Source organism: Bombus vosnesenskii, unplaced genomic scaffold (assembly GCF_011952255.1).
Source record: "Bombus vosnesenskii isolate JDL3184/JDL3185 unplaced genomic scaffold, Bvos_JDL3184-5_v1.1 scf7180000013305, whole genome shotgun sequence".
NCBI classification, from domain to species: Eukaryota; Metazoa; Arthropoda; class Insecta; order Hymenoptera; family Apidae; genus Bombus; species Bombus vosnesenskii.
In genome coordinates, this window is record NW_022882954.1 from 2784437 (window position 1) to 2798918 (window position 14482).

Genomic DNA, 14482 nt, shown 5'->3' on the forward strand with positions numbered 1-14482 from the left:
ATCAAAATATACATAATTGAAGAATATAGTTTAGATTTTATCTTCGAGATTTTGAACTTTTTACTACTTCTTCGATTATGTTAGGGTATAACAAAATTTAAATAAAGTTTCGTTTATACATGTAAATACATTATAGTAAGTTTCATGACATATACAAACGAGGGGTTTACAAAGTTTACTGATATTATCAAAATACAAACTAAATACTTGATAAAGATAACGTAATCGCAAAGATGAATTTTATTTTAATCATGACGTCATTTTGATTTTGACGAACAGCGCTGCTGAACGTGTAGTTGCAAGTGAGAACATAAATACGTTGTTCCTACGACATAAAATAGAGATTCCGTTAAACATTTGTTATGTTTAAAACTTTGTGTCAACAGTATCTAAAATCTTCGTTTTCTAAATATAATTTAATCACTATGAATTCCTGTTGTAAGGGCGTAGCGTTAACGGAGCCAATCCCTTTCTCGAAAGATTTTCTTTTTCGTCAAGTAAGTCAATAACTGTGCAGATTTTCGTTCTGTTGTTGTGGTTGTAGCGACATCTGACGATTTCTTATGTATTAACAGTTTCAGAGAATCAATTTTTACGAATTGCGCATTTCACGTTGAATGTTATTCTTTTATTAACTTGATTTATGATTCATACAAATCTTGTTATTTGTATTTAAATTTGTAATTTATATTATTGCTCTACTATTAATTTTATGAATTACGTAACGACTGTAGTTATGACATTTTCCTTGATAGTAAGGATATTTTCAATAGCATTCTGATATAGAAATACTACAAATTAATCGTTATCCACAGTGACCGGTAAGTAATAATTTTCAACGGCTTTCAGCGTAACAGAATTATTGTAAATTATACAAAGTTATAAACTCACATGCAAAGTAAAATTATGTAAAATTGTGCAATTACAAAAAATTATTCATCGTTAGATTGCGGATTTTTATGCAGATTCATATTTTCGAGAATACAATTGAAAGAGTAGACTTTCGGTAGAACGTTGTTTTACCTATCGAGTATTACTAGATATTTTATTCATTTTTTCAGCGTAAGTGCTTTCTGTGCAATTCTGCACTTTCAAATTTCCCATAAAAATTCGCAATCTATTCGTCGTCGATAACGTAATTACACAGCATGTAGATTTTTCTAAAAATGATTTCCCACAAAACAATTTCATAAAGAATCCTATGCTTTATATATCTGTGTAGAATTCTAAGGCAAATTTCGTCTATACCAATACTTTCATTTTGCCATTGCATTTACATATTCATAAATTTGATCAATAATCGTAGTCTATCGTAAATCCGTCAGAAATTAGAATCTTCCATAAATTTCAGTTTACCACTTTCGAGTCCCCTTTTAACAAGTTTTAATTGAAATTCTTAGATGTTCGACCCCGTGTCCAGTACGTATACTTATCTATTGGCCGACATCAACGATAAGACCGCGATTTTAATCGACCCGGTCATCGAATGGGCAGAACGAGATAAAACCATTATTCAGGAATTGGGATTAACGTTAAAATATGCTAGTAAGTTGAGAGTATAATCACGTTCGCAGAAATCATTCTCCATTCGCTGTTGCTTGAAATTCGCCGCAGTACCGGAAATATGTTGACCATTTTTTGCTGCACAGAAAATAAAATTGGATTCACGGAATATGTTTTCCCAGGCGAACAAATTTTTCATTCTCGAGAAACGACTTTGAAAATTATTCGAGGGTGAATATACTTTCAGCTGGAACAAAATTGAACGCTTTTCGTTATAATGCTTTCTGGTCTTTCGGTAAAACTATATGCGACAAAATTTCTCTTTGTCCTCGTGCGTAGTAATATCGGTCGAGATATTTGCAAAAATGCTGTCAAATAGGGATGCGCTAACGGCAGATTGTACATTTTTCATTGCAATGTACGCATCTATATGTTCATGCTACTAACTAATCGAATTCGTCGCACAGCCAATATGTAAATGATTAAGTTAGCTTTAAGTTAATCATTGTGATATGCTCTTTCGTATCATATCGATTTATAAATTTACATCTATTATATGCGACTATGTACCAATACTACAGACTCGTAATGAAATTTAATCAGTGGATGTTCAATCAAGCATTATCATACATGAATCATATATGAAGTACAGATTAACTATCCGGTTCGATGAAGATTGATTTTTTAAGGACTGAAAGTTGCGTTGAACGATATAATCGAAGGGTACGGTGAAAAAATGATGCGTGTCACAGCTGTGATAATTTTTCATATTTCTATATTAATCATCGTTCATTTTATCGTCTTCGCGGCATATCGTGGCACCTATACTCTTCCGTGAAACGAGTAAATATTTTGTAAAATATAATGCTTTTAAAAATATATTTAACATAATAGCTTTTGCGTATAATTCGTAGCACTCGCGTTTCGTCGTTTCGAAATATAAAGATCGATAAATTAGTCGTTCGTTAAAGTCGAAAGATTGCCATTTATCGTTTGTTTCGACCAATTACATCCACCAGTTGTAGTAATTGCAATTCATGTCAAGTTAAAAAAAAAAAAAAAAAAAAAAGACATCGAATTTCACGAGAAAATTTTCTCTCGAAACGTAACGTTTTCTCTTGTAAATTTATAATATCGTAGCGTACATAAAGGTACGTTTCTTTTAGAACAATTCCATTGTTCTCAATTTTACCATGATTTTCAGTTTACCTTGTAGAGAAGCGAAGCGCATCAAATCTTGTTTGGACGTAAAAGCTGTGTGTTTAAGTGCATTATTCGGTTGATTTGTTCCGACTGCGAGGAACGAGCAACTAAATTAACCATCAGTTGTTTCAATCTGATTACATTGCACCGGAGAAATGTGCGACAGTTAAAGATCGCGTACGATGAAACAAAGACTCGAACGATTTAATGTACCGTGTTGATATATCTGCCGGTACAATAGGTCAAAAACGTTCTTGTCGGTTAAAACTTCTTAACTGCAGTCTATCGAGCGCGAGCACAACAGTCGGTAATTCAATAATTTAAATGAAGTGCTGGTATTATTAAGGAAACCGTGCGCTTAATTGTTCAAATTGCCACTCGAAGTCTTCTATACCAACTGAAACGTAAAAACATCGTCTCTTGAAAACATGTAATTATATGGCCATCGGCTTATTGAAAAAGTTAAGGAGCACAGTTTTATACATTGTGTACTGGGTGTTTCGCGTAATTGGATGGCGCTGCATACATATCGAAAATAAATAGAAATAGAGAAAAGTTTCAAGCGGTATAACGAGAAATTATAGACAAAATTTATATAACGAATTAATATTAATATAATTAAGACAGATAGCTGGAAAAAGCGATATTCAATTTTATATAACATATCGTAGTGGCGAACAAACGGTATATTGCGACGAATGAAAATATTGGCACAGATTGGCTTTCCTTGTCGAATCTGCTGTTTTGTAAAGACCACGATTCTTTGTTTGATCCTTTCTCTTTTTTTTTTTTTTTTTTAGAATATAACTTTCTAACTAGAAATACTTAAAGTTGGAACGAAAGTTTGAAAGAAACGATATAATTTTATTAAAAAAGTAACGACGTTGCAACTCGTCTTTCTGAAATTTCTTTGTACTTCTAACAGTTTTAAAGATATTAATTTCATTCAGTTCGACGGAACATCGAATGGACATAGACTTACGACCGCAGTAAGACTGGAAGTAAATTCAAATGAAAGTTTTACCATATTCCGCGTCTTCATTATCATTTTTCTCGATTCGTTGCCTCGTAATTTCCTTCTCGTATTTTCTAAGTTCTTACCGATTTAATTGACAAACTTAATAATTTAAATGCAGCTCTCCGCCGCTCTTTTTATATTTATCGTTAGCTCTTACAAAAATAAGTGAAAACGTCCGTGGGAAGCATCGAGCGACAAGTGTCATCGCTTCGCTGAGATTTTTAATACAACGGAATCTCGACTTTGCGGTTATATTTTACTCGAAACACTGCCGACATTCCCAGTAATTCGATTATCCCGCTTTGCTGTAACTAATTACTTCGGGTAATCAAGGTTTCGCTGTATTATAAATGAATGGCGAGAAGGAGATGGACGATAGTGGTCGACGAAGAGCGCTCTCGTGTGTGTGCACATGATCGCTGATAACCGTTTGGATAAACGCCTTTTGCAGTAAATACGCATATGCACGCTGATCATATCACCGGAACAGGAAAGTTGAAGAGTTTGTTACCTGGTTGCCAGTCAATGATATCACGTAGCAGCGGCGCTAAGGCTGATATACTCTTGAATCCGGATGACCAAATAAGCTTTGGCAAGCATAATTTACTGGTGTTGCCTACTCCCGGACACACCGAAGGTCAGCTATTTTTCTTTTCGTCACGTTAAAAGCAGGTACTCGTGCTTAAGAATGAACGCCATTGTTAATAAATACGCGGACGTTTTATTCGGCGAGAGAATTTTGCTTTTGGATAGAGACGTTTGACGTAAAATTGAAACGAGAGATCACGCGTAAAGTATTAGGCGATCCCATAAGATCGTGCCATTTTTCGAGCGGTTATATATGTTATTTTTTTTTTAAACACCTACGAATCGTTGTCTTAGGTATTTTCAGAACATTCGACATCTCTCGAACTGTCAAACTTCGTGATTTTTCAACGAGATCCCGAATTTTATCTTCGTCTGTCCGAGGAGAACGCCCGGGCGTTCCTCGTTTCTAAACAGAAATTCCCAGCTCTAAAACGTTGGAACCACTTGCTACAGGTGCGAGATGAAAGCGCATTTTCTCCGTAAACAGCACATATGTTTTTCGTGGCAATCGTTACAGAAGTTCCTTTCCGAAATTCATATAACACGAGATGTCGAAAATGGATACGCATTTCACTCGTGATTTTTTACCTTTAGAAGTCACTGTGTTCGCTATATTACGATCTTATACCCACGAAAATCTGCTCTAGCCTGTTCTCGATCAGCTAAGCTCGAGTGCGTTGGTCCCTTATCGCCGTATGTTTATAAATCGACACATGAAATGTGTAGACAAAAGTCGGCACGAACTTATGGGATCACCTAATAATTTCCTTCGTATTTTTGCGTTTGTTCGAAACACCAGGTATTTCGTACCGTTAGACAGATATCAATCAGATGGAAAAGAACGCAGCAGGGTAAAGCACAAGTTTTCAATGGATTCGTATCCCAATGCATCGGAATGCCAGCCAGCTCTCATAATCAATACATTCGTATTTTAACAGGTTGCGTTACCTACGTATGCTACGAACAAGGTATAGCATTCACAGGCGATGCTTTGTTGATACGCGGATGTGGACGAACAGATTTCCAGGTTTGTGCGAAAAAGAATGACACGTAATAAGAGTTCATAAGTTAATAATTTAATAAGTTCATAATTAGTCAAGCGAGTTCATAATTTCGAATCTAAAATTACGACTGTGAAATGTGATGTAAGATATAAATACGAGTATAATTTGAAAATTTTACGACGCTGTAGAAATGTAGAGATTCAAAATGAATTTATAATCGTTCACAGTTGTTCTATAAGAACAACTGGTAATTATAATTTATGCAAAATCGCCGAATTAGTCTGATATAATATGGTTGTTTGATCGCGCGCTATCACGAGGAATCTTAAAAACCTTCTAAATATCGCGTTTTACGTAGCGTGGTTAACTTATTAACCGCAAGGGGATGGTGCGGCCCGTTTAGTCTGAAAATCTGGCGACGATATTTTACACGGGAGAAGTTGAAGTAAAATTGTGCGCACGTTCGATATCGTACACGGTAACTCTTGCATACACGGGCGCATCATTTATTTAGACGCTAACAAGTTTAAAAGCCGACGTAGATACATTGGTACTTGAAACGGTTTACTCGAAATTTCGTCAAAAATCCGTAAATTCACGCGCACTGTACGTACGCGTCGCAAGAGAAACGTCGTTTCATTGTTTCATATTCATATTGGAGGAAATTAATATTTTGCAATTTTCTTGCGTTACAGGGTGGCTCCGCGGAAGTCTTGTACAATTCAGTTCATTCGAAAATCTTCACGTTGCCAGCAAATTTCAGACTGTATCCTGCCCACGATTATTCTGGTAGAACAGTAACCACGGTGGCCGAGGAGAAGGCCTTTAATCCTAGATTATCTAAATCCCTAAATGAATTTGTCGACATAATGAACAACCTTAATCTGGCGTACCCAAAAATGATCGGTACATTAATTCGCTCGCGTGTCGTTTGAAGCGCGAGCCTTGATTTTCGTTTGAAAACGTCGTCTGGAAATTTACGACGGCGGCTGACATTTCCGCTGGCTACGTTTTTGAACTTTCGTAATGATAAAATCTGTTTAACCTTTGCAGACAAAGCTGTACCGGCGAACAAAGTTTGCGGTCTATACGAAGTTGCCAAGGAACAGAAACCATGAAGAGACGAACTGGCTGATATTTTTACGTTCATCGATCGGCTTGTTGTTAATTCGATTTGGTCGTTTTGCGTACGATAATAGCGCATAATATAGAAGAGTATCGCATGTAATAATAATATAGAAGTAAGAGTAATATAGAGGAGCAGCGCATAGTATAGAAGAGTAATATGGAAGAGTAAAAATAAAAGTAACAATCTAAAAGCGAAACGAGGTGGCCCATCGTTGTTAATTAACACCCTCGACCTGTTTAATTTTGAAATTTGCGCTAGTATTAAAATTAAAATTAAAATTCCGCGTAAAGAAACGCAACGTCATTTCCAACCCTTTTGTTCTCGTTAAACGCTATGGCCACGTCTTCTAAATAACGTATGCTAAATTTTATACACTAATTAAATTTCCACCCGTGCACAGCGCAGGTACCCTGAACTCGACGCATAATTATAATTCAAAATAATTTCAACCGTATTTATCGCACCGTACCAACCGAGCGTGTTCTTATTTCTCGACCGAATCAGCCATAGTTCTACCGTAAACGCGTTATCGTAACGTGCTATCTTGTACAAAGGAGATTTTACATTAGCATAGGTAAATACGTTGAAAGAATTAATCGGCGTGCGAAAGTGGATATCAGCGGCGATGAAAAGATAGCGCTGGTTAAAATTTCGCCGATTTTACGACGTCCCATCCACTCAGCTACTTTGACGTTTATAGGCGGGCTGATTTTCTGAAGCACGCGAAACGAAACGTAAGACGGTAATAGAGATGGAGGCTGCTGTAATCGGGTAGTTTAAACGGGCTGTCTTGTCGAAACTCGGGACGAAGAGACCCCCATGGTGTGCCGCTGGTTTCTACTGCATAGCTGAGGGTTGAAATCGATACCGTTTCCAGGGTAACCGGTGGGTACGGTGGCCGACACACGGGCAAAGGTATGGGCCAAGGCTATCTGCTCGTGCGTTTTCATGCTCTTCTGAAAAAAAAAAAAAAAAGAGGAGGAAGAAACGGACAGAGACGGTTAGCGGGGCGAGGAGGAAGAAAAACAGACGAAGCCACGCGGAATGTGTAATTTCTCTGGGTCCGATGGCTTAGACGGAAAATAGAGAGAAGTCGAACGCACGGGGTATGCGGTTGGTTAACAAAAATGAAATGTCAAGAGACGTTAAGGCGTACATACTTACGTGCACGCTTCTCTAAACCGTAAAAACGACAAGAGCCAAGAAGCGAGCGGATGCAACGAAACAGTGTTGGCAATTCGTCCGGTTTAAAGACTCGTTGATGTGCAGATATATATGCCGCTCACGATATTTCATTCTGTACCGTTTGATTTTGTCTTCGTGTAACTCGTCGTTCCTCTTGGCCTCGCCTTCATTACGCATTATAGACGTATGAAAGTATTAGAGACGAATATAAACGATGTCGTAGCGTTGTATATTACACTTTGTGTATTAATAGGGCTATTACGGGCGCGTATTAGCGACGATATTATGTAAATGTACAGTAAAAAGGTAGTAGCCCCTGAAACGTTACAACTCTATCGTCTTTAACGTTTGGATGTTCATCGGCGGATACATAATTCGAATCGAATCGCTTCTTTTTTAGTCGCACCCATTTCTCAGCATAATTAACCACTATCGTAGCGTACAATTGCATTAGATTGATTTATACGTTATATCGTACTAGGCTAGCCTGCTATCGGCTGATCGTAGGTACGTCATGACAATATTTATATCAACAATATTTATAATGGACATGCTATTTGTGACAAATGTCGATTACATTGCTGCACTAGATCGTTGCGGGTGGATTAGCTGCAGAAAGTTCGCGTCAAACTGAATCATTGCTTCGTGTTTTAACGCATTAACTACTACTAACCTGATGTTACGTGTTTCTACAGTTAAGGCCGGATAGATCAATTATCGACGAAATCAACAAAGGAGAATTTTTTCTATCATCCGAATTAGATAAAAATAGGCGATAATAGACGACAGTATGTGAAAGCAAACTTTTCAAATTCTTCAGTAACGCGCAATTTCTCCAAATCGTCAAACTGATCGACCGACCTTAAAAATATTCGACGATGTTTCCTTTCAATCATGCGCATGTATAGCGAGCGCGGATACCACGTTTATTCTGGTTTCCTCTTTTTTTTCCCCGTTTGAAATCGAAACCCGAGGTGTCAGGCGACTGCGACGGATGACGCGCCAAATTCTGTCATCGCTCGGTATTAGCCAGTTCTCTATTCGTTGGCTGGACGATTCGTTCCACCGTATTAAATACTTGAAACGCCTGAAATATAGACGGATTGAATTTATGGTTTAACCGAATATTTATGCAATTATGCGTTGTTAATCGTACACCGTATTCGGAATGGTAATGAGTACTGTACGATTCGGTCAATATTTATTACATATGTTAAAACGCGATTATTATTCGATGATACTAATGTTATCAATTTAATCTTATTAAATTTTAACGATACGTGGATATCTTAATTATAGTGTAAATTACTTTCGCGATATATCGATTCGGCATTTCAGTTTCTTCTTATTTTGTACGTTTCATCGACGTTGTAAATTTTTATTGGAAAAAAGAAAAAAAGAAAGGGGAGAAATTTTCACAGAAAATAAACGAACGTTTCGAACGAAGATTGAACGCGGATATTATACACATCTTTTTCCGGATTTTCGCATGCTGAATTTGTTTTCCAACTTTACATTTAAATATTACAAAATTCTGTAAAACGTGCGCTCACGCGCGCACGCAAACAAAGCAGAAAACATTTTCAAGGTGATTTTATAAATAAAAAGCGGTAGTATGTAAACTCGTTTCTAGAAAATAATTTATAACTATTCTTTTTTTATTAAATTTCTTAAAATACAATTTTTCCAATCTCAATAATGCATCGTCGATCATGATTACACGTATTTCCTTAAAAACAGTGTACTTTAGTTTAATTACTTTTAATTGGCAAAAGTGATATTGTACGTGAGAAATAAAACAAGAAAATTTCGAAATACTCGTTTTAAGTCATCGGTTCGTGTAAAAGTTATTCCACCGATTAGTATTAGTAGTCTGGATAGAATAGAGTAGTCAGGTGTTTCGTTGAAAGCAACATTTCCGGCGGAAAATCTGTCGAAAGTTGACAATTTCGTTCGAAGTATGTAATACCGTTTAAAATCACGATATTCCCGCTACATTATCGACTGACCATTGCGCGCATGTGAACGCACCCTCCGGCGCGGTCATCTAGTGACAGCTTTTGATTGGTCGAATCGTTTCAGCGGCACCGGCGCCGCGCTTCACCTCCATCTTGATTTCTCGTGAAGCGACCCACCCAGCAGCAGTGTCACAGTAGTACGCTGTGCTCTCGTATACGGCGGGTGAGTGGTGGCTTGCATACAGCAAATTGTTCAGCAACGTTTCTGCCGTTTGTTCAATCAGTGCGTCGTCGTTTTTTCGTAGAAGATCGAGACGAGTCAGGGAATCGTAACCGGCCTGAAATCGAAACGACACACATAGACATCGTGCGGGGAGTTTTATAGAGAGTCGACCAAACGAAGGAAGATGAAGGGGATGCTGGTGCCCGCACTGCTGGGCGTCTTGATGGTCTGCCGGGTCCAAGTGAGTACCTGTATCAATTTAGCTATGAAATAGAAAAAACATAGAACAGATAACGCGTAGACTTACGACTAATTGGAATCGATCGCCTCGGACAATTTATTCGCGACCAGTCTCGATGACAATTTTTATTTTTTTACCCTCTCGTCGAACAAGCGGCAAATGTCACGCGCAACGCGCATCACGATCGATGTAGTAGCCACGGTGTACCTGTCCCGTGGAAATTCCCCTTAAATGCTTGCCAATTAAGCCGTGTGTGCTACCTGTCAAATTGTTCATGGTGCTTCGATCGATGCCACCGCACGATGCTTGATGCGTTCATTTAGAGTGCATTATACCGTGTACGTCTCTGTAACGATCGACAGCTCGACGTTACGAGAATGTGTTTGCTTTCGTTCGAGGACTACGCGATACATAACCGCCTACTGGACTCCAACGCTCTTTCCATGCGACCAAGCGGCATTAATTCGATCTGACGTTATATATTTCACGATATCCTGTCCTCGCTACTTTCCTGGCTATTTTAAACGTTAATGTCATATATCGTAATGCGACGATACCAATTCCTCTTTTTTATCGAATCGCCTAGATTCTTGATCGGGAATTGGGTTTAACGAGTAAAGATTTCTTCGCGCAGAGATTCTTGGAATAAGACTATGTTAGATGCTGTGTTATATTATATAAAGAGTGGAACTTGCACGAGAAAAATTAAAACCAAAGGTATATACGAGGAAACATATAATTTAAGAAGAAAAATTATTTACCACTTGTTCATATATTTTGTAAAAATCGTTCGAATTCTAAAAACTGTACTAAAACGTTATACGAAACTCGTATGAAAAATTACGAATTGGTCATTTTGACTACCGTAGTAGTTGCAGTAGTTAATCGTTAATTTTATACACATCGAATCGCTCGTTTCTTCGAAAATCAAATAATTGTCAACGAAATCGTAATTCGCGTTGTCAATCTTTTACATTTGAAATTTCTCTTCTAACGTCTTTATGTAACGTTCGATAAGAACGTTAGCTTAAGAAATGCGTTAATTATCAACGAGATCGTAATTCGTGGTTTTCATCGGGTCGTAAAACGACTGTAAATCGACTTTCAACTGACTCACGTTGGAAATGTTGCTTCGAGCGTTCTTATGTAACGTTCGATAAGAATGTTAGTTTGAAATTCTGGTTGGCAAAGTGTTAACAGTGTCGGAGCGTCGCCGCGCAACTTTCGGCGTGTTCTTTTTTGCCGGGGTGGAAAAAAAGAAGCACGGTCCTTAGGAAGCGTTCGCTTTTAAAACGTTTCAAAGCGCACCTATCTCGGGGGAGTAACCTTGTGTATGCGCAAATTATCACGCACGAACGAACATAGGCAAAACTACGGAGGCACAGACAAAGCAAAGAGATTGCAAATACGTAAGTCGGGAAACGGATTTGCCAACGATTTTCTCGTTAACGTTAATTCCGTGTGACAGTTCAATTTACGTGCTCGTTCGTCGCCATTACTACGAAATAGAATCGTGTCTAATAGATGGAAAAGTTCCTACTGGCAAGATGTATCGCACCGTTTGGTCGTGGAATACGACTACAGAATACGAAATAGGCAAGATCGTCCGATTAACGGACGAAAATCACGGATAAATAGTACGATGACTACGACTTCGTTGATCTTTTGATTTTTATTATTATTATCATATCCGAAGTTAAACAGGGAGAGTTAAACTTGTTCGGTCCAATGACACAAGCCTTCCATCGATGTGTAGATGACAAACTGACGAAGTTTTGCGGAAACTCCGATGGCTTACCTAGCATCTAGAATATGAAAATCGATAGCTTCGAGAAATGAATATTTTTGATGGAAATATGTTTCAAGAAAACATCGTAAGCAAATTTAGTAAGAGTACGAAACTCGCGTATTTTATCAAATTGATTCGCTTCTTCCGAATATTGTCTCGACTCGCTGTTTCTTCAAAATTTCTAAATGAACTTCGGAACGACAGAACAGTTTACGTAATTGTTAGAAATCGTCGAACAAATCACGATTATTCTCGATGTACCCATTCTTAAATCCTTAAATTTACAGTTTTTTAAACACGAATAAAGGAATATACTATAATTCGTTACGATATTGCTTTCACGATATTGTCCCATTGTCGGACACAAATATTTCAATTGGCGATCGGAATAAAACTTTTGTTCGTCGTCAACGGGTTGCATTCTCCGAATATCAGAATCGAATCACCGCAGTGAAGCGAAAATTCATTGACGCAGCCACATCGGGTTTTCTGGATATTCCAGCGGTTTTGTACTTAACAGCAATTACGATCTTCACCTAGATTCGCCACGTAGCTAAAGGCACGCGGTGTCGCACGATTGAAACGCACAGTTAAAGATCTGCCGTGCTTTTCGATGTTTCCTCATTTCCCGTGGTCCCATTTCTCGCCGTAAAGCCTGGTTTTTACGGAATAAGAAAAAAAAAAGAGAAAAGAGAAAAGGGATGGAAAGAGAGGAGGAAAAGAAGAGAAAGAAGAAGGGAAAAAAAAGATATTCCGTCGCTTAAATGCGGCTCCTTGTCCCCATGCTGGCGTACGAGAAAATGCTCTGGTAATGGAGGACGGAGTAAATGAGGACGAAAGAGTTTCAATGCATTTTTCATTTTCGACGCAGATTCTTTTAAGGTCACCTTTCACATCGCTATTTTCTCTCGTTTTTTCGTCCGTCCCTCTTTTCCCTATTTTTTTCTCTAGCTTTTCTTTTCCTCTATTTATTCCGTTTATCTGCTTTTTCTCCCTTTTTTGTCTCGCTTTTTTTAATCGAACTGCGTATTAATACGCTAACGGAATCGATTGCGCAATTATTACGCCGAATGGCAAGCGAACGCAAATGATTTACACGCGCGAAACTCCGCGTCACACGCCCCGCGATAATTTAGCGACGATTAATCGAGTGGCTGGAAATGAAAATCTCGCGCAACGCGCCCGAGTCCCAGTGTCCAACGGCTGGATGCGCGAAAGAGTTTGTTACGAAAAAGAGAGCGGCAAATACGTTGCAGTTTATGCGATTCAGCCTAGTGGTTTGATAAATTGCGCGAATCATAAATTCATGAGAATGCCGGTTTATTTCGCTATTCGGCGCCCCTTGTTCCAAATGTTTCGCGCGTTAAGCTACTAACTAAGTGTGCAGCGTTCGCGTGTTAAATACTGGCTAACTAACGAGCGAACGAAACGAGTTATCGTTTGTGCAAATTGCGAAAAATCCGATAGAACTATGGATACGCGTTATGGAAGCGCATCTGATATAAATCAAAGACGCGAGGTGACTTTTTATAATTCGAGAAAATATTGCGTTGGCAACTAAGTGATTGCGGATTTTGTCAATACCAACTAATGACAAAATCCGCAATAATTTAGTTGCCAAGGCAACTGACAATTCGTCACAGAGATGCGGGATGATAATTGCATTTATTTCTTCTTTCTTTTCAAATTTCACAAAATCAGTAGTTGGAAAGGGAGATAGCAACGACTTTCTATAACTCGAGAAAATATTGGGTTGGCAACTGATAATTCGTCACAGAAATGCGGGATAATAATTGCATTTATTTCTTCTTTTTTCAAATTTGACAAAATCAGTAGTTGGAAGGGGAGATAACAACAATTTTCTATAATTTGAGAAGATATTGGGTTGGCAACTAAGAGATTGCGGACTTTGTCAATACCACCTAATGACAAAATCCGCAATAACATAGTTGCCAAGGCAACTGACAATTCGTCACAGAGATGCGGGATGATAATTGCATTTATTTCTTCTTTCTTTTCAAATTTCACAAAATCAGTATTTGGAAGGAGAGATAATAACGAAAAAGGTGAAGGAAATTCTCGAAATTTCATTTCGTAATAGCCGCGCGAATTGAAAAGAACTCGGCATGGCAGGACGCGAATGTATTTGCAGAAGGAAGTGGGAAATGAAAAGCACGCGGGAAAAGCGCGATAAGTTCGTATTTATTGATTTTCTGGCAGATTTGTCGAGAGATTCGACGCGGAGATTAATGACCGGTAAGTCTTGTTCGAGAAGTCGATTCGCGTGGTTATTAACTTGGCGAACGGTTGAGAACGATACGGAACTCGCTGTGTTTTTCCATGGAACAACCCCTCCGGTTGCAACGCCGGTTTCTCTTCTGCTTGTGAACGCTTCGAGAGCTTTTAACAATACGGTGTTAATAAATCGTCAGTGCACCCGTAAGGGCCATTCGGATAACAGACGGTGACGTGAAGTAGTTTCACCGGTGCTTATAAATTAACAGCTAGCTCGACGACCTAAATTTAGATATTTGGATTTAACATCGACCGGTACATAAAACACAATACAGAATCGTAGTCGAATTCCTCGCGGATGAATCGATACGCGTTTGGCTACTTTCGTGCAAAACGAATGTGCACC

The 14482-nt window shown here is 38.3% G+C and overlaps 2 protein-coding genes across 6 annotated transcripts in view; both read left to right on the forward strand.

The window, feature by feature from the left end:
- The first annotated feature begins 249 nt into the window (after positions 1-249).
- On the forward strand, positions 250-6641 carry LOC117234587 (persulfide dioxygenase ETHE1, mitochondrial). 2 transcript variants are annotated; one of them, XM_033495965.1, is made up of 6 exons: positions 250-497; positions 1401-1545; positions 4176-4361; positions 5251-5339; positions 6012-6222; positions 6370-6641. In XM_033495965.1, the coding sequence occupies exons 1-6, from the start codon at positions 363-365 to the stop codon at positions 6432-6434; spliced, it is 831 nt and encodes a 276-aa protein (XP_033351856.1). In that variant the 5' UTR covers positions 250-362; the 3' UTR covers positions 6435-6641. The 2 variants fall into 2 exon arrangements, with proteins under 2 accessions (XP_033351856.1, XP_033351857.1); XM_033495966.1 differs by lacking the exon at positions 250-497 and adding an exon at positions 578-821.
- Positions 6642-9701: 3060 nt separating this feature from the next.
- The window catches only part of LOC117234576 (amyloid-beta-like protein), a 45857-nt gene continuing 41076 nt past the window's right edge, over positions 9702-14482 (forward strand). For 3 of the 4 annotated variants that reach the window (XM_033495949.1, XM_033495948.1, XM_033495950.1), the window contains exon 1: positions 9767-10052. In XM_033495949.1, the coding sequence (XP_033351840.1) occupies positions 9996-10052 (57 nt within the window). In that variant the 5' untranslated portion in view covers positions 9767-9995. Of the gene's footprint in view, positions 10053-14482 lie in introns of all 4 variants that reach the window. The other variant, XM_033495947.1, reaches the window with a different exon arrangement.

What these genes read in the sequence shown, in the direction of transcription:
- LOC117234587 (XM_033495965.1), top strand. Translation starts at nt 363, where the DNA reads ATGTTTAAAACTTTGTGTCAACAGTATCTAAAATCTTCGTTTTCTAAA. An exon ending in TACTCCCGGACACACCGAAG is followed by an intron (nt 4,362 to 5,250) that starts GTCAGCTATTTT and finishes GTATTTTAACAG; the next exon opens with GTTGCGTTACCTACGTATGC. An exon ending in GGCGTACCCAAAAATGATCG is followed by an intron (nt 6,223 to 6,369) that starts GTACATTAATTC and finishes TAACCTTTGCAG; the next exon opens with ACAAAGCTGTACCGGCGAAC.